At 34.9% G+C, this 20,173-nt stretch overlaps 1 protein-coding gene across 1 annotated transcript in view; it reads right to left on the bottom strand.

Annotated features, from left to right (window-relative positions):
* LOC129889352 (endoribonuclease Dicer homolog 3a) overlaps positions 1-17,274 on the bottom strand; it is a 43,714-nt gene extending 26,440 nt beyond the window's left edge. Inside the window, exons 1-7 of the mRNA XM_055964623.1 lie at positions 17,077-17,274; positions 16,800-16,980; positions 15,404-15,517; positions 14,014-14,148; positions 13,832-13,901; positions 4,740-4,804; positions 4,498-4,629 (exon numbers count right to left, since the gene is read on the bottom strand). Of these exons, the coding sequence (XP_055820598.1) occupies positions 4,498-4,629; positions 4,740-4,804; positions 13,832-13,901; positions 14,014-14,148; positions 15,404-15,517; positions 16,800-16,980; positions 17,077-17,195 (816 nt within the window). The 5' untranslated portion in view covers positions 17,196-17,274. The remainder of the gene's footprint in view (positions 1-4,497; positions 4,630-4,739; positions 4,805-13,831; positions 13,902-14,013; positions 14,149-15,403; positions 15,518-16,799; positions 16,981-17,076) is intronic.
* Positions 17,275-20,173: the final 2,899 nt, after the last annotated feature.

Raw genomic sequence — 20,173 nt, 5'->3', positions numbered from 1 at the left:
AAGCAAGGGCATCACTACATCCACTCCGGTAAACGAGAAGAGAAAAAGTAAAACAGAAGATTGAAGTTTATGGACCTGAGCTTAACATTCCTGGAGTTCAGCAAAACAAGATGTCATTTAAGTTTTGAAAACACCACCAAAATCTACTGAAAGCATAGACAGGACTGTGCAAGGAACACATGAAAACTTCAAGATATTGAGGACCCTAATCGTTAAACTTCAAGCACTCAAAACCATCTAGTAGGTCTGCAATAAGACCCCATCAAGGGAAGTTAATTTAAAACCTAGAGACAACTTCCTAAAAATTAAAAACCCAACTCGCAAAACTTTATGGTTTTTTCTCAGTGTCTTTCCTTTTACACCGTAACATGTCAAGTAAATGGCCCACAATGCTCCCTGCTTTTTTGTTATTGTTGAGTCCCACAGAAGTAGGATGAGGATAATTTGGTCTCTTTATATGGTCTTTGGCAATCCTTACCTCTTGAGCTAGATTTTGGGTTGAGTTAAGCCAAAGATCCATAACATGGTATCAGAGCGATTGTGAGAAACATCTGCGAAAGAAAAGATTAGTCAAGACAGTCGTTGTGCATCAAACTCCGGCGACTTTCTTGAGTTGTTTTGCGACAACTCCGTGTCGTCAGTGTTGAATAAAAACCAACACCACCTCGGGATCCCCCACTCTCCTGCAACAATAACCTATAAAACCCAGCAGACAGAAAACCTTGCACACGCTCCCACGGGCCATCAAAAGCAATCTTCTCCGGCGAGATCTACACTGTGCGCCAGACGCGTGAGCCAGTTTCCAGCCACCTTTTGGATCAATCCTTTTTCCTATCAGGGTCATCGGGAGATTCTGAGCTCATCCATACAATTTTCTTCAAGTTCTGATTAACTTTGAATTTTTCGGTAAGGTTTCTAGCAATTTTTTCAGCGAGTTCCAACAGTTCTTCCAGCTCTGTTCCAGCTTGTGAGTCCTTCCTTTGAGACAGAAGCTGGGTGTTTCCTTTTTTGGTCAAATTTTCTTGAAGTTTTGAGTCAGGCTTCATGTTGCATAGATCTTGTGTTTTATAAGAGGACTAAACACATCGAAATTGACTATCATTTTACCAAAGAAAAACTATTGTCACGATACACTGTCACTAAGTTTGCCAAGTCAAATGACAAACTTGCAAAATATTCACAAAGTTCCTTGTTGGTCATGAACTAATCTTATATATATATAAAAGAGGATCCTATACCCGGTGACGTGTCGCATCCTAAGCACGTAAGTTACATTTATCTTTATCTTTTTTAAAAAAATAAGGTCCATCAAAGCATACAACACTGTTTCGCAACCAGTAGTTTATACACCTCTTCCCCTTTTTATCTCTCTTTCTAATGTTACCCGTTCACTTCCCCTCTCCCTTTCTTCCACCACTGCACTAAGCATACTAATGAAGGATTCAAGGTCCCGTTTCCGAATTCACACGGCAAATCTAGGGCCTCACAGATGCCCCTGTTTTCTACCCCATTTTTGAACATGAAGATTGTTTGGTATAAAGAGAATTTCTGGGAAATCACTTTCATACTCTATTAGAAACAACTTTTATACTTTCGAGAAATTCTCAGGGGCATTGGATGGATTTTTACGTTGTCGCGGACAATATTGATATTTGGTACATCCAAGAAGATATTATAAGAATTCACTTCTATTTCATGTATAACTTGGATATATTAATTGTCATTTTGGGTTAATTATTTTCAATAAATTTATTGCATGTAATTTCCTAGAGAAATATATTTTTGTGGATTCAAAAGGTGGGTTAAGTTGAGTGTGTTTGGACTTCTGACTAACTTCCAGCCATATGCTTATAGAAGGAAGGTTTCTAATGCTTTATCAACTTTATTTTTGGTTATTTATTTTGATTTAAGAGTGCTATTGAAGGAGTAAAGAAGGAAAGTTGACTCATGATATTACAATAATGATCAGAGATGGTGAATTTCTCTACAAGTTCAAACTTGTGAATATTTCTATGCTTTGACTTCCCTTTTACCTATTTGTCACATGAATTGGGATTCTCAGTAGGTGTTTCCTTGGTTGTTTACTTGATTGTGTTACTCATGATATTGCAACAACCAACGATGAAAATGAAAGTTTGCATAATCTTCATCAAAGGCTAAGATCTCCATGAATTATTTTATATTGCGTAATCTTTTCTTTTGAAGTAGTTTTAAGCTTAACATGATCCTCGAGGTCAGTAAAAGATTACTCTTCATCCCGATCTTATCAAAGAAGGAGGTAAAAGGATCAAGGTTTTTATGTACTTCTGTTGTGGAGGGTACAGGCAGGGGGACAACTGGATCCATCTTGCTTAAAAAGTTTTGAATATTCTACTACAAATCTTGCTTTCAAGCACAGTACCACCAGATGCATAGGAGGGATTGTCAATATTTATCTTTTCTTAAGTATGTTATTATAACTAACTGCTCAGTACTTTTATAAATGAATTAACATGTTATTTTTATTTTATTTCGCCCTTTTTTGTCACTTATTCATAAAAAAAATTTAACTATGGAATGTGCACCTTATACGGGCTTTAAATTCCAGACTTGCCTCTACACTCAAAAATGGTTCTTTCTTAATGCTCAAAGTTTGGGCAATAGATTGCTAATAAGAATTTTGTTGGTAGTGATTGTTTTAGGAAATGTAGGAACTAGCATCGGTTAGGTTGGAAGTTCATTAAGTTTTTTATAAAAAAAAAGTTGACAGTTCATTAAATTTTATGGTCAACTGGATTCACCTTTTACTGTCCAGAAATGCTAATGAATTATTGTAGGTCATAAGCATAACATACTATATGTGGTTGTATAATTGAAAGATTAATAAATAACTTGAGACTAGCAGTGTGTATCCATTTTTTTGAGTTGAGGACTAGCATTATTATATCGAGGTCGTTTGGATTGGCTTATAAGCTGCTTATATGCTGTTTTCAGCTTTTTTTGAGTGTTTGGCTGGCCAACTTAAAGTCATTTTGTGCTTAAAATAAGCCCCAATAAATAGTTGGGTTTATTTGCATGAACTTATTTTAAGCAGTTTATAAGTTGAAAACAGCTTATAAGTAAAAAAAAAAAAAAAGTTGGTCTGCTTATAAGCAGTTTTCAACTTATAAGCTGCTTAAAAATAAGTCAATCCAAACAGGCTAATTGTCTGTTTATCCAGAAGGATATTTCTCAGACCAAAAGTTATGTCACAAGCTATTAACAAGACTGAATTTGTCAAAGGTAATGCAGGTATTTTAAGGCCATTTCTTGATATCCATGATTTTTCAAAATGATGTTGATACCAATTTAAAGGTTCATTAAGTATCTGGATCATTAATGAAGAGAAAATAAACATGGATAGAAGGGTGATTAATTGATGAACAAACTCAAGAAAATAACTTTTGAGGTTCAACAAACTGTTGCTCATTTATTTGTTTTCCGTCATTTATAATTTCTTATGGTAGAATAAGGTTCAATTCAAGAAAGAAGAAAAAGAAAATGTTTTCTCATCACTTTGTTGATAAAATGTTTCAATAAAAAAAGAGTTTCATCAAAATGTATATCTGTCTCCATACTACTATACAGTCATACAGATTGAAGAAACAGATATTTTCTAGATATGATGAGAACTTCTCAAAAAGCATCCGATGAGTATTCTATTTCACATCAAATTTTGAGTTTCTGTTATCTTTGAGTTATATGTTTTCTATTTCATTTTTATTTGTCAACAGCATTTGAAGTTCCTTAATGTCCCCTTTTTCAAATTTTATGTTAATCATACTTTTCTATCCACCGTCAATTTATTGCTCTAAACCTAAAAGATAAAGGAAAAAAGATAACTAAAGTTAAATACATAACTGAAATGCAATTCACCAAAAAAAAAATTATTTTTGCAATTCACCAACCTGAGTCAAGTTTATACTTTTTCTTTTTTTTTGTTTGTTTTTTCCACGTTTACTTTCCTTATCTTTTAATAGAAGAAAATTTTAGAAGCAAAGATTTTACCATATACTTTGTGTTTCTTTGCGGCTGAATATATATATATATATATAACAAGTTAGGTACATACAATCTACAAGCACTAACTTTGAGAAGAGCAGTTAGCTATTAAGAATGTACATAGGAATAGCATGTGAAGTCTCCTATTGGATGTATATATTGTAAAATGTGCATAAATGCTTTTAGGTATAAGAGAATTGTCTTTACGCATTCTCTCAATTTTTCTTTCCCGTTTCTGTCATTTCTCACAATTCAAAACGGTCATTTCTCCCTCAAAATAATATTTTGTTCATAGTGAACAATGAGAAGAGGTCGTCCTTGATTTCAAAATCTAAAGAATTGGGGATATGAAAGAAAAAAATAAGAATCAAGAACTAAATGGAGACAGCAGATTAAAATGTAAGGGCCATATCAGTTATTTAACAGTAATATCCTACACTGTCCTATTTGACAGGATATCTGCATATGGGCATTTACCTTTGACCATGAAAATTCCAATTTTGCCTTTAATTCTGTATTGGAAGACACTATTGGATCATAGAATTTACAAGTCTCCTTTGCGGAGGGAACAAATTCATCCAGCTCCACCCTGTTCTCGAGTGTATATATCTATACAAGAAGAAACCATATACTGATGCATTAGGAACCATTACTCTAACTAGGGTTAAGAAAACCAGTCACCACCTGCAATAAAGTGACAGGATTTGCCAGAAGATTACCTGGGAATCAAGAAGACTTTCAAGTTCTGATATTTGCTCCTCGCAATCTGTTGAAGATGAAACACCTGATCGAGAGGGTATACTAAGTAAATCCACAAAAGATCTAAACCCATATATATTACATTCCAATAAACTAAGACAACTGAAATCAAAAGTATTAGCATATATCCATATCAAAAATTGGAAGGATGACTAACCAAAGCTTAGGCATAGTCCAACTGAAAAGACGGTGAGTAGAAAAAATATGTTGAGAAAGAAAAAAGTCAATACAGAAACTCTAAAATGAGTATAAGAAACTCATAAACAAATTAAATACATAAATCTCCAGCACAGAAGTCATATTTACAAGTTCAAAACAAGCAAAGTATACATCCTTGTTCTTCTAACTACAACAACAACATACCCAGTGTAATCCACAAGTGGAGTCTGTAGAGGGTAGAGTGTACACCGACCTTACCCTTACTTCGTAGAGATAGAGAAGCTTTTTCGATAGACCCTCAACTTAAAATTAAAATAAAGCGTTTCCAAGCAATTTGAAAAAGGAATACAGAAATGACAGCAATAACCACAACGAAACAATGTGAAATGGGAGCAGTGCACAACATACACTAAGAGCAGTAAAGACAACAAAATAATGTGATAACCAAAGCACAAAAAACACAGGTTATAATTGAAATCGAAGAACAAGAAACTACGAGAATAGTGCTAATACCATTGGTAAGAAAAAAGGTCTAAGTACGACCATCAATCCTATCCCGCAGGAAAGCGAGAGAATGTTCAACTACCAACTAACCTTCTACCCTAATCCATGACCTCTAGACCCTCCTATCTAAGGTCATATCCTCGGTAAGCTCAAGATGCGCCATATCTTGTCTAATAACCTCCTTAATACTTCTTCGGCTTGCCTCTACCTCTCCTGATGCTCACCATTGACAACCTCTCACACCTCCTCAATGAGGCATCTAAACATCTTCTCTTTACATGCTCAAACCATCTCAGTCTTGCTTCCCTCATCTTATCCACCACGGAGACCACTCTTACCTTCTCACTGATATCCTCATTAATAATTTCCATCTCTACTAGTATGCCCACACATTTACCTCAACATTCTCATCTCCGCAACTTTCATCTTCTGAATGTGTGAGTTATTTACCAACCAACACTCTGTCTCATAAAACATAGTTGGTCTAACCACTACTTTGTGAAACTTACCTTTAAGTTTTGGCGGTACCTTCTTATCATACAAGACTCCAAGGGCAAGCCTTCATTTTGCCCATCCCGCACCGATACGATGTGTGAAGTCATCGTCGATCTCTTCATTACCTCGAACTAAAGACCACAGATACTTGAAACATCTTCTATTGGGGATGACCTAAGCATTCTCACGTCCACGCCAACCTCATGTATAGCTTCACTAAACTTACACTTAAGTATTCAATCTTGGTCTTGGTTTTGGTCTTGCAGGCCTGAACCCTTTAGACTATAAAGTTTGTCTCCAAACCTCCAGCCTATTGTTAACTCCGACACGAGTGTCATCCATCAGTACTATATCATCTGCGAATAACACACACCATGGAACCTCACCTTGGATACGTCGTGTCAGTTCATCCATAACCAGGGTGAAAAGAAACGAGCTAAGCAATGATCTCTGGTGCAACCATGCAACCCTATCATTACTAGAAAGTGCTTCAAGTTTCCTCCCAATATCCTTACCCAGGTCTTGTCACCATTGTACATGTCCTCAATCGACCTAGTAAGCCAAAGGTACACCACTAGCCTCGAAGCATCTCCAAAAAACCTCCTTTGTGACTTTGTCATAAGCCTTCTCTAAGTCGGCGAACAACATACGTAAATCCCTTTTCCACTCCCTATACTACTCTATTTATCTCCTCACAAAGCAAATAGCTTTTGTGGTAGATCTCCCCGGCATGAATCCTAATTGATACCCTAAAATACACTTCCCTTCTCAACCTCATCGCCAACACCCTCTCCTACACTTTCACAATGTGGCTCATCAGCTTGATACCCCTATAGTTGCAATTTTTTTATATCACCTTTATTCTTGTACAACGAAATCATTGTACTCTTCCTCCATTCTTCGGGCATCTTTGTTGTCCTAAAAATGACATTCAACAACCCTAGTCAGCCTCCCTTATGTAACTGACAATACTATCCCATATAATGGTCGCATCCCCAATGATCCCCCAAGCCCCTATCATCACCAATTTCTCCTCCATAACCTAAGCTCTAACAGGATTCACGTTATCCTATTTGATCCTTGGCCGATCATAAAAAGTCCGGTTTTTTCTCTTCATCTTAATCTTTAAATCCATCAGCAAGAACTTATGTTGAGTTGTAAGATTCTCGACCCAAATAACATTGCAATCCTTGCAGAGGCCTGTATAACCCTTCCTAAAAAGTAAGTAATCAATCTGAGTCCTAGCCACTGCGCAAAAAAAGGTAACCAAGTGATTCTCTTCTTCAGAAAACTCGAATTTGCAATTACCAACTCAAAAGCTTTTGCAAAATCCAAAAGTGAAACTCCTCCTTCGTATCAATCCCCCCAAACCAAATCCTCCAATGCACATCGTCAGAGCCCCTATAGGTTGTCCCAATGTGTCCATTGAGATCTCATCCTACAAATAGCTTATCGGTGGGTGGTATACCTCTCACAACCTCACCCAATCCTCCCAAAAGAACCCACTTCACATTATAGAATCCCTACTAAAATTTGAACTTCAGTGACATTATTGACCGAAAAGATAAGACTATTATGCCCATTTACATGTAGTCTAGAAACTGCCTCAAAAGCTATAAGAATGAGTCTTAGATATCTGAGTTGCTCCACATTAGCTTTACAAAAATTCAGTGTCATAACCTATAAAAGATGGGAGATTTTCTTGTTACCTATGTTATTTGAAACTTTAGGTCCCTTTGCCTAGTCATTTTGCTTATCCAAACTAATCATTTTTTAATCCAAACTAATCATTTGTTAAGACCCTCCATAGCAAATGATGAAAAGAAAAGGTGACAAGAGGTCACCCCGTCGAAGTCCCCGTTGAGAAAGAAAAAAAATTGGGATACCATATGTCATAATAGAAAATCTCTCAGTGTTGAAGCAAAAGGATATCCATTTGATCCATATCCTTTAGAATCTAAAGCAAGAAATCTCAATTAACATAATCATTAGCCTTTTTCAATATCCAATTTGCATAAAATCCCTAATGTTTTCCCCTTTTGTCTAGTATCTAATACTCATTTGCTATAAAAGTTGCATCCATGATTTGTCTGCCTATGATGAATGTCATTTGATAGCCTTCATCCAATTTATTGCACAACCTGTTTCACTCGGTCAGTAAGTAGCTTGGAGATGATCTTATACACAACCTATCGAGCAGATAGGTCTAAAATCTCCAAGTATTGTTGCTCCATTTCCCTTTGGAATTGAAGCAATTAAGTTGCATGGGATGTTTTTTCAAAATACTCCTGCAAGTGGAAATTATCTTAAGTTTGCATTATATCCTACTTAAGAATATACCAATAAGAGTGGATTGAATCATTTTGCCTCGGGGCATTGTCAATTGCACATAACTTAATGCAATTGAGCACCTCTTGATATTTAAAAAGTCTCCACATCGATAATGTCTTATCCATAATATTCTTAGGACACTCATCATAAGTGAATTCAAGTTGCCTCCATTATTCTAATTAAGTGTATACATTCAGGCAAAAGGATATCTCCCCCCCCTAAAAGGGAGATGACTCTTGGATCCTCTTTTACTTCTCCATTGATATCCAACTTATCAATTGTGTTGGACCTTCTATGAGCATTAGACATTCTTTGGAAAAAAATGTGTCTTTATCTCCTTATTTTAGCCATTGAATTCTAGATAGGATATCTCCTCATTCTGAATAGCCTCATCTATCTCCCTGACCAAGCTGACCTTCAAAGGTAACTCTTCATCATAAAGACTTCTTTGCTCCAGAACATTGTCCAACTCTAATATTTGGTTAAGTAAAATTGTTTTCCTCTTTTCCAAGCTACCATAATTCGATGATTTTCAATATTTCAATTTTGTCTTTTGTAGCTTTAGTTTTATAGTAAGAAAAGTATGTTAAGCTTCTCTCTAGACAAGGAAGAGGGAGAACACGTCTTTCAAGGTAGCTTTAGCTTGGCCAACTTTGGACTTAGGAGGAAGATGCCAAAAGAAGTCGTCATCGAGAGAAGCCCTTCTTCCTATCATAGGAACATACTTCGACGAGAAAGGATTTTTGAAATCTTGTCTAGTTTGGTCTTTCGTTAAATGGGTAGGTTCACCGAAGGCCATTAGAAATTGGGTTGTCGGGAGTGGGGAAATGGCAGAAGAGGTGGTGATGCATTATTCAAGGTTACTTTTTATAATAAGCTACTAGTGAGAGGCATGTACTTTCCACCATGCCTATATGGATTCCTAGACAACCAAGGAAGGTGTGTTTCTTTGTTTGGTTGGCGGCTACGGGTGCGATCTTAACAGCAGAAAGGTGTTTTATGTGTAAGCATGCAGGTGAGAATATTGATCATCTTCTTTTGCAAGGTAAGGTGGCTTCTCGGTTATGGAGGGTGGCCCTCAATTTGTTTCACATACAATAAGTGATGCCGGGCTCGATAAAGGAGGCTTTGCAAAGTTGGACTCATAGGAAGGTAAAGAGAAGCACAAAGGCTTAAGATGTTTCACATGCAATAAGTGATGCCGGGCTCGATAAAGGAGGCTTTGCAAAGTTGGACTCATAGGAAGGTAAAGAGAAGCACAAAGGCTTAAGAGTGTTGCCCACTTAGATATCATGTGGGTCATTTGGAATGAGAGAAATAAGAGAGTGTTTGATGGGGTGGAACAAGATTTTGTAAAATTGCATAGTAGTATTTTGCCTTTAATTGCTTTTTGGTGTACTTTCGAGGTCCCCTTATGTATAGAGGATTGGATCTCTTTTGTTGAGAACATATGTTGTGGGCTCTGTTTTTTTCGTATATGGCTTGTACAAAGGGTTCCCCATTTTTGATAAAATTATTTACCTTATCAAGTGTGTTTGTGTGTGTATGTGTGTATATATGATCCGGTATGCCTTGAAATTCAAACAAATTCCACCCGTTTTATATATTTATATATATGATCCGGTCTGCCTGGAACTTCAAACAAATTCCACCCGATTTCACCAAATCATTTTGTCACTCTATCTATTTCTATTTCAATTAAACTAACTTTGGATAAAGGAGTATAGTACATTTATGGTCGTTGTCAAACATGTCAATTGGATGGATCTTCCTACGATTAACCCGGACCAAATACCAGAACCAACCCAATCCCATACTTAAGGGGATTAGACTAGCTCAGCCCAGGGATGCCTGGTCCAAACCTTCTTCTGGGTTAACCAGCCCAAAATCAATTCCCAACCAATGCACTAGTCCAACCTGATTCGATAAACCAAAATCCATTTAAGAAATGCCAAAGATCAAAAATTCATTGTGTATTATCACACATTACTCGAAAATGCTAGACCACTAATCCCTTCTCCATCCACTTCCACCTTCTAAACATTTAGGAATTACTCTCCTTTACATTTCATCGTCTCGCTTGGAGCTGATACATTTGAGCCGAGGGTCTTTCAGAAACAGTCTCTCTACCTCCATGAGGTAGTGGTAAGTTCTGCGTACACTTTATCCTCCCCAGACCCCACTAGTGGTATTTCACTAGGTATGTTGTTGTTGTTGTTGTTGTTTCCTTTACATTTCAAGATTAATTGTAAACAACATTCAAACTCCAACATGCTTGAGGGAAAAATAAGCAATTCATTCCCCAAAACTTCTCCTTCACTTTTCTTTACATGGTATCAAAGATGAGGATTTGAGTATCTACTCTTAAGAAAACTATCTTGTCCAATAGCTTAAGACCAATTGTCTTTTAACTTTATATAGTTGGGATAGGTTAGCCCCCTTAAACTCTAATGTCAACCTTTTGGACTTTGTAAGCTCTTTAGTCATTACATAAGACACTTGTAAATGAGCTTACAATCTCACTACTTTTGTAACTATCTAACTTGCATCTTCTTGATGCCATTTATACCATCACTTACTTTATCAAAAAAAAAAAAAACTTGTCCAAAAGTTCCCTTTTTCTATTCCATGTTTTTAAAAGAGAAGGGTTGTTTCTTTTCCAAAAAGAGCTTCTTCTTATTCCTATCAAAAAAACAAAAGAATATGGTGGTTCAGACCTATGGAGCTAAAATTCTACCTTCACCAGATGCAAAGAACCAAATACCTCATTCTATTATCCAGGCGAGAGTTGGTGATGCAGACTATCTTGGGTATCAGATTGCAAAGCAACAGTTATCATCCTAATCTACAACTTGCACAGCCTAACCTGGTAACTCGTTTTCCTATCACACAGTCTTCTTCTGTTGGTAGTTGGATTCTTGATTCTGGTGCTTCTAATCACATTTTTAGTAACTGAAATCTTTTTCATGCTATTAAACCTTCTACAGTCTTTTCTACTGACACCCTAACTAATGTATCCAAAACAATAGTAAAAGTTATAAATGAATCCCGCCCTTATCATTCATTGTCTTTAACCTCAGTTCTTTTGTGATAGAATGTCCACATAATCTTATAACCATGTTAAACTAACCAAAAACCTTAATTATTCTGTTACTTTTCTGGATTACTCTATTATTGTGTAGGACCAGGAGTGCGGGACAGATGATTGCAACAAGGCATAAGTCACGCAGCTTGTACCAATTATCCAATCAGAACACACCTATTGCTTTTACTTATGTTGCCTCTCCTGATATTCATCACAGTTGTTTAGGACATCCAACTTTCCTTCTCATTTGTCTTCTTTAGAGTATAAATCATGTCAGCTTGGGAAACACACTCAACAACTTTCTGAAATAAATTAACAATAGGGTTGTCTCTCTATTATTGTCCATTCAGATATATGGGATCCAAGTCATGTCAGTCTACTTCAGATTTTCAGTATTGTCACTTTTGATGACGAATATTCTTAGTGTACTAGGTGCACGCAAACTGGAGCGAACACCACGGTTATCAAAAAAAAAAAAACTGAGTTGTTTTCTATCTTTTTAGTCTTTCGAGTTGAAATTCGTAACCAGTTTAGTGTTTCTATAACGAAATTAATCAGTGACAATCCACAAGAATATTTTTCTTCACCTATCTCTTCCGTTATGCCTTCACAAGATATTCTATATATGTCATCTTGTGCATATACTTCTCACCAACATGGAGTTACTGAACATAAAATAGGAATGTGATCGAGACTGCTCGAACATTAATGATTAACACTCATTTGTGCTTCGCATTTGGCGTGATGTAATTCTCACAGTTTGTTAACTAATCAATCACATGTCTTCTTCTATTAACGCAAGAGTCCTTACTCTATATTTAATCCGGATCAACCTCTGTTTTCTCTACCCCCATGCGTGTTTGGGTATACTTAATATGTCCAAGATCTCGCCCCCAGAAATGACAAACTTCAACAAAGACCATCAAATATATCTTTTTGGGTACTCTCGTACCAAAAGGGTTACAACTATTATGATCCTACTACACATAAATACTGTCTTAGCAGATGCAACTTTTTTCGAGGGGTATCGTACTTCTCACCAAATTCACTAAATCAAAGTGACATCCCCACGAGTCTTGATGTCTGATGTCACTATTCTATTTTCATTCTTATAATATTTACTGTGAAAAGTTAAATGATTGCAAAATTATACTTGTGCACTTGTTACAAATGACATATCATGTAGGAACTAGGAATTAGCATGTGACATTACCTACTTCACAAATTATTTTACTACTAGCTAAACTATGGTATGGCATAAGATATTTTACATCGTGTCCTTTATTATTATATATGACACACCGGTTTAGCATATTTCTTTACATGTTTATATTAGTTTATCCACACACAAAAAGAAATTACAGGTATCATGCAGGCAAATCATAAACTTCGATAAATGGAATCAAGGATAAGTAAATTAGACAAACTACAACAATCATATATTTATGAAGCAAATATATCCCATCAATCCATGTAAGTAAATAAGACCTTTTATACACACTCATCACAGGCTTTGGACGTAATGTTAGGAGTCCAATCCTTTAAAGAGGAATACATCCTGAAGAACCTCACAAAATTTGATGAAAATGTGGCTCAAGAAAGCGCAGAGAATATCTAAGTGGCAGTCAAAGACTCTGGTATATATACCGAGTGATTCGAGGGTTTCTTTTATTAGCTTTAATAATAAGAATTTTTCAATTTAATAAAAATATAACAAACAGAAGCAACCAACAACAAGATCTTCGGTCAGGTCCTCAATAAGATTGAGAACTGATTACATAGTATGCACACGTGAAGACATGTGTATATTTTCAGTAGGCAATTTTCTTTTAATGTTTCATGAAAGAAAAAATAAAATAAGAGAATAAATATAGCCAATTAGTTAAACAAGAATATGATCAACAGATGGCAGGGGGGAAGGCAACAAATTCTTCTATAATAAAAGATACAGTAAAGACGCAAAAAATAATGGGAAACTGAAGAGCGAATAGACAGCAAAGTAGCAAGAGCTATGGTATGTAAGGAGTGGTTAAGAACAGCAAAACTCTTCCACGTGCTGCACTTGGACCAAAAAAAAAACAGGGATTTCAAGCATCTAATTTCACTTCTGCAACATTTACATTGAGATACATGTAACAAAAATTGTATCAAACTAGAAAATGGTGTGCAAAGGAAGAACAAAGATCTCTTCTATATCTTTTCAGATAGCACAAGTCACCAGAAACATAATATTTGTCACTCGAGTCATCATGTGACACATTGATAATTAAAGAAAACATTGAATTCCACAAGCCTAGATCACAGGAAAGAAGAAAACATTGGGGGGAGGGGGGGTTACTGTACCCTTTTCATCATAAGCATTATAGAATTTCTTTTGCCTTGAAACACCTTTATCCATGTTTTAATTATTTATTTATTGATGTGTGAGTGATTTGGGCAAAGAGAAGTAGGCAGAGCACGAGGAAGGCCAAAAGTTACCTTTTCTAATCACAGGGGAAGCAGTCATCCCAAAAACCTTTGATCTTTTTCTGGATAGATGATAGAATTCCTTGGTTGATTATAGAAAGTGCACGGGGAGCATGTTCAAAAGGATAACGAGAAGATGAGAAAAGTTTAAGTATGGACATAAGGAAAAGTCACATGAAAGAAGTGAGGCTTACCTTCATAATCCTAGCATAGGGATGGTTACCACTGGCACGATGGCACTCGTCTAGTATCAGAAAGCACACTCTATCAAATTTTATGTAACCCTTTCTCAGTGCATCCAAGAAAATTTGGGGTGTCATAACCAAAACCTATAGCAATTGCACACCAATTAATATTTAAAGCCCATCCATAAATTACTTTAAAAAGCATGTGGTAGCCTTGCTCAAGAAGAAGTCAACATAAACAAAAGGATCGCAGAGGTTTCAAGTCAAAGTAGTCTGATCGAGTCCAATGTTGAATCTGATAGAGTCTACAAATTTCTAGTTGGATGTAGACTTAGAAATAGGATCACCCTCACCCCAAATGTATCTCCTCCAAGCACATAAAAATCTTGTTTTATTGTAACCTAACCCACTTAAGAGCCCTCCAAAGTCGCTTTTATGGATAATAAGAGAAGGAATGTGTGCCAGACTCACAAATAATCTAAATGAGAGGAAACAGAAGGATTGAATAATCTCGTACAATAATGCATGCACATTTTTGCTAACTACAATTGACTACTAAACAAATATCTAATTTCTGGTAACCAAGGTAGATCACGCAAACATTTTTTTCATGTGATCTGCAGAGAAATTGGTCAGACTAGTCTGGAAATTTTATGGGGCTCAGACCTGACTAGCGAATTTGGCTTAAATAGGCTTTCCATCAGACTAAGATGACAAATAACATGCAGAGAACATTGAGAGTGGCACTACATTTAAAATACTAATCATAGACATCAGAACCTACAACCAAAAAGCGGCATGCTAGGCACAAAGTGTTCGACTTTAAATATGTTCTTGTTTAGACCAAGAAATTTAAGCACTACAACAACAACAACAACAACAACCCAGTGAAATCCCACAACATGGGGTCTGGGGAGGGTAGAATGTACGCAGACCTTACTCCTACCAAGGTAGGACGGCTGTTTCCTAGAGACCCTCGGCTCAGTAAAAGCATAAATGCATAAATGCATAAGAAATTTAAGCACTACAATCATAAAATCAAAAGGCTGATTATTTGACAATTTTTTTCATCACTCATCAACATGTTAGTGCAGTGCCCATAACCTCAATAAGGACAATAAATAACTTTTACATATAAATATGTGAATCAAGAATACGAAGCTTTATGCATAGTGTAACTTGACCTATTTAAGAGATTTACTTCAATGATCAAGGGAAGCCCTTTGATTCTTACATATGACTATTTATCAAATGATGATATCTTGACTACAGAACCACAGTTGAGCTAGTCATCTTGAGATCGTAAAAGTAAACTTTGCTTGGCACATATCGATTATCACACAATTATTTCAGCACAAACACCTTTAGTACAGAAAACCAAGAAAAGGGAACCACTTACATCATTATCATCAGTTTCTTTTTTCCAGGATTCTGCATTCCATTCATCAACTCCTTTGGCCCCATAGTATTCTTGAACAGCAAGGTGTGTATGATGTTGTATAACCTCATATTGCTGCAATAATGTTGTAAATAAATAAGGACTAGCATCATCAACAATTGAACACATTCCAAAGTAGCAAACTGATACAGCTCAAACTCAACCTTTAAGTTGATGCAAATCATTTAGTGCTCAAAACCCCTCTAACAATTCTAATTTTGGGGGAAAGCATGCTGTTTAAGGAGTTTAATGAATACAGCACAATTGAAGCTCTAAAAGTTTTGAGTTCTTGAATTAGAAGCAAATGAATTGCTTGTTCCAAGCTTGCTGGAAAACTGGGTATGGGTCAGAGAAATTAGGGTAACCTACAGTAACATCTTGGCATTGTTCGGAATCAAATACTTTTCCTTGGAAGACAAATTTGATTGCTATTTTCTTTTTCTCTCCTTTCATGTCTTTTAGAGATTCGATTGTATAAGTCTGTAGGAACTAGGAATGCATGTATCCCACTGCTTCATGATTGGGTGTGTCACCTCAAAAAAATTCTGAAAAAGACTGTAGGAAGTAGGAATACATGTATCCCACTTTTTGATGATTCTAGACTTCTATTGTATAAGTATGTAGGAACTAGGAATACATGTAACCCACTTTTTGATGATTCTAGGCAGAAATCAAAGTAACAACTATTAAAAATAGAAGTAAAAAAAGAAACTTTATCCAAAAACAACAGAGACTGTCTAGACAAGAAATGCACATTAACTGTACAGTGTAAGTGAAAGCAATGCCTTAAAAAACCACCTACGAGATTGAGTATTGTTTGGCGAAAAGGAAAAGATTTTAGTATTGCTTGATCAGATATATGCTTGAAAAAACAACAACAAAACTTTACCTAGTACAGTTAGGGGGGGAGCCAGGTATGGCCAAGGGGTTCATCTGAAACCCCTTAGCAGAAAATTACACCAATTTTACATAATTAAAATTGCTTTTTTATGTATATATAGTAGGTGTTAAACTCCCAGCGGGGCTTAGTGTGTTTACTTCTTCCCCTTAGTGAAAATTTTGGTTCCACCACTAGTCTAGTTTACTCCCTTTGACTAGATTATTTTTAGGTACTGATTTATATATGTTTTTTGAAACCATCAAGACTAAGGAAGTATGTCATATAGAAGGAGAATAGTAAGTTGGTCGAGCTTAATGGGACTTCTTTTCTTATCTTTTTTGAGAAATGTAGTGCTTTTATAACATAAAGGAGGAAAAGGGCAGCCAGTTCATACACCAATCCTTCATAATCAAGAGTTTCTGAAACACATTCTCTTATTCAACCAAAATTCTGAAAAGAAAAAGAAAAGATACATGCCTGATGAACAAGATGAACAGTGGGAGCCAAGAACACAATCAACTTCTTCTCATCAACATTCCTCAGTGTTTTCCCAATTTCTCTAATCATCATCACTGCTATATTAGTCTTCCCAGCCCCTGTATCCAGCACAGCAATGGTGTTCCTCCTCATAGCCACTTTAAACACCTTCAACTGGTACCTGAAAATAAAAATAAAAAACATGCAATTTCATCAAACTTCAACTACTTGTTTTAGCATAAAATAAAGAAATTAAGAACCCAATAGTTTTGCTTACTCTCTGGGTATAAACTCCTCTGTCTTCTTCTTCTTCTTCTCTACATCCATCTGTTCAGCTTCACTACTAAAATCTTCAAAGTTTCTCTTCAAAGGGTTTTCTAGCTTCTCTTCCTCCATTTTGTCTTTCTTCTCAAAGAGAATCCTCAGTCTCAACAGCAATGCCGAGGGCGTGAAGAGCTAAAATATGTACTTGAGATTCTCTACATATATATATATACAGAATAATGTTTTATTCGGCCCAATTAAGAGCGTTTTGATTGCTCAAGTGTTTTTTGAATTTTTAACTCTTGAAAGTTATTTTTATAAATAATAAGTGTTTATGTTAAAAATAGGTATTTGAATTTTAGGGTTAAAAGAATTAAAAGGATAATTTGGGAATTTAATTAAAATATAAGGGATATAAAAATAATTTTCATGGTCAAACAAAATGGTTTTAAGCACTTAAAAAAAATGTTAGAAATCCTAACTTTTCATTTTTGACTGACTTTAAAAAATTTATGGCTTAAAGTTAACATTAGGCAAACACGTTCAAAAGCTAAAAATGAACTTTAAGTTGATTTTGACCAACTTAAAGCTCATCCAAACGGGCTCTAAACAAACTTTTCTTTAAGTTTGAGGGCAGCAATTAATTTTCTTAATTTATCATACTCTCTATTTGGTAGTAATAATCTATAGTCTATTCTATGTCAATCTAATTAAATTAACAAATATGACACACACATATATAACCATTGTTTAATAAATGAGGCATATATACCTCACAATCTTACCGTCTAACAAATAACGCATATTTACCATTTTCGTTAACAAATTTAATTTAAGGAAAAAATCTAAAGCTGGTTTTTAGTTTTAAAAACATGTCTTTAAAAATTTACTTCAAACATTTTCTTTACCCCTCCGAACTCTACTCAACTAAGTTAGTGTTTCACCCCAAGTTTTCAAATATTCTTAGCAAATAATTTTTGGGTAAAATTTTGGTAAAGTATCATGCGTTTGGCCATAAATCTTCTCAAGAATATTTGACTATTTCAAAAAATATTATTTTGTACTTGTAAGTTCTAAAATTATTAAAAATACCCATAAGTTTGTGTTATCATTTTATAATGAGCATGTTCTGTTAAAAAAATCTTACAACATAATTGATAACAATCAACAACAACAAAATAACAATAAAGGCAAGAGCAATACACTAATCGAATTAAAAGTAAAATTGTTTTTTTTTTCAATTTTGTCACTCAAACTATTCTTTTCAGATAAAGTAATAACAAACTATTTTTTATAAAACTTTCCTCACATTCTAAGAACAATCTCTTCCCGATAATAAATGATGGTGTTTTTATAAAATATAAAAGTTTGAGATACTGATTTGAATTTTTAAAACTTCCCAAGTTGTCAAGTTCTAGTTTACATTAATCGAATTAAAAATAAAATATTTTTTTTCTCAATCTTGTCACTCAAACTATTCTTTTCGGAGGAGGTAATAACAAACTATTCTTTTATAAATCTTCCTCACATTCTACGAACAATCTCCTCCCGACAATAAATGATGGATGTTTTTATAAAATATAAAAGTTTGAGATAATTTTTAAATTTTTAAAACTTCTCAAGTACCCAAGTTCTAGTTTTTCTAGAACTTGAAAACTTAGGATATTTGTCAACTATATTTGCTAAATAAAAGCAAATTATATGGACAAACACTAATTCTCAAATATTTTTTAAATTTTTCTCAAAAACTATTCGTGGCCAAACGGCACCTAAAAAAACTAATCCCTCTTTCATTCATTTTACGATTGAGTGAAAGAAGACTTGGGAATTTATTCCATTTGGTTCGGGTTTATAGGTGATTTTAAAAAAAAATAGTTTCAGATTTTTATTTTATTAACTTAATAAATATTGATTTGCTAAAAAAAGATAAATATGCATTATTTATCAAACAACGAGGTATATTTATTATTTTTTTAATAAAAAATATATCTGTTTTATATCATAAAGTTGAGTTAAGGGATTATATTTAAAAAAGTAGTATTATAAATTTGTATAATGTATAAAACAATTGTTAATTCTACTAGAATATTGAGGTTAGTGTTAGATATTGGATGATTTCAAAGTGGAAAATATTACGTATTAGATGTTTTCCAAGTGGCCCCCACTTGTAAGTGGACAACTTACCCACTTGATATTTAATCATCTTTTATGCCTATATATATGGGCATTGAGAGATTGCAGATACACACGAAAAATATATTTACCTCCTCTGTTTTCTACTTTCTTCTCCTTTATTCCCTCCGTCTTATTTTGGTAATTTAGCTTATATTATAACACGTTATCAGCACGAGGCTCCGGCTAATTTTTCAAGGTAACAAAAGTGGTAAGAGTTTTATTTAATTTTATTTTTATAAAATGGCAAATATTTCCAAAATTGAATTTACTGCTCTTGATATCTCTGGAAAAGACTATTCATCATGGGCACTTGATGCCGAAATTCTTTTAGAATCAATGGGTCTGGCAGACGCCATTAAAGATGACAATATGGCATCCAATCAAGACCGTGCTAAAGCCATGATATTTCTCCGTCACCATCTTGACGAGGGTCTAAAATTACAATATCTTACATTAAAAGACCCTCTTAAATTGTGGAAAAAATTAAAAGAAAGATATGACCACCTGAAGTTGGTCATGCTTCCACAAGCTCGTCATGATTGGCTAAATCTGAGATTAATGGATTTCAAAAATATAACTGAATATAATTCTGCTTTATTTAGAATTATAGCTCAGTTAAATTTATGCGGAGAAGAGATCACTGAGCAAGATAAACTTGAAAAGACATACTCCACATTTCCACCCGCGAATATGCTCCTGCAGCAGCAATATCGCGAAAAAGAATTTAAAAAATATTCTGAATTACTTTCTCACCTTGTTATTGCTGAAAGACATAATGAATTATTAATGAAAAATCATGATAGTCGGCCAGTTGGTTCTTTGTCACTCCCTGAAGTGAATCAAGCAAATTCTAACCAAAGAAAAAGAGGCCATGGCCCCAATCGTGGTCGTGGTCGTGCTCGTGCTCGTAGTCAAAGAAGAAATTTTAATCATGA

The sequence above is a fragment of the Solanum dulcamara genome, chromosome 5 (assembly GCF_947179165.1).
Source record: "Solanum dulcamara chromosome 5, daSolDulc1.2, whole genome shotgun sequence".
Classification (NCBI taxonomy): Eukaryota; Viridiplantae; Streptophyta; class Magnoliopsida; order Solanales; family Solanaceae; genus Solanum; species Solanum dulcamara.
This window is presented reverse-complemented; position numbering and strand designations above follow the sequence as displayed.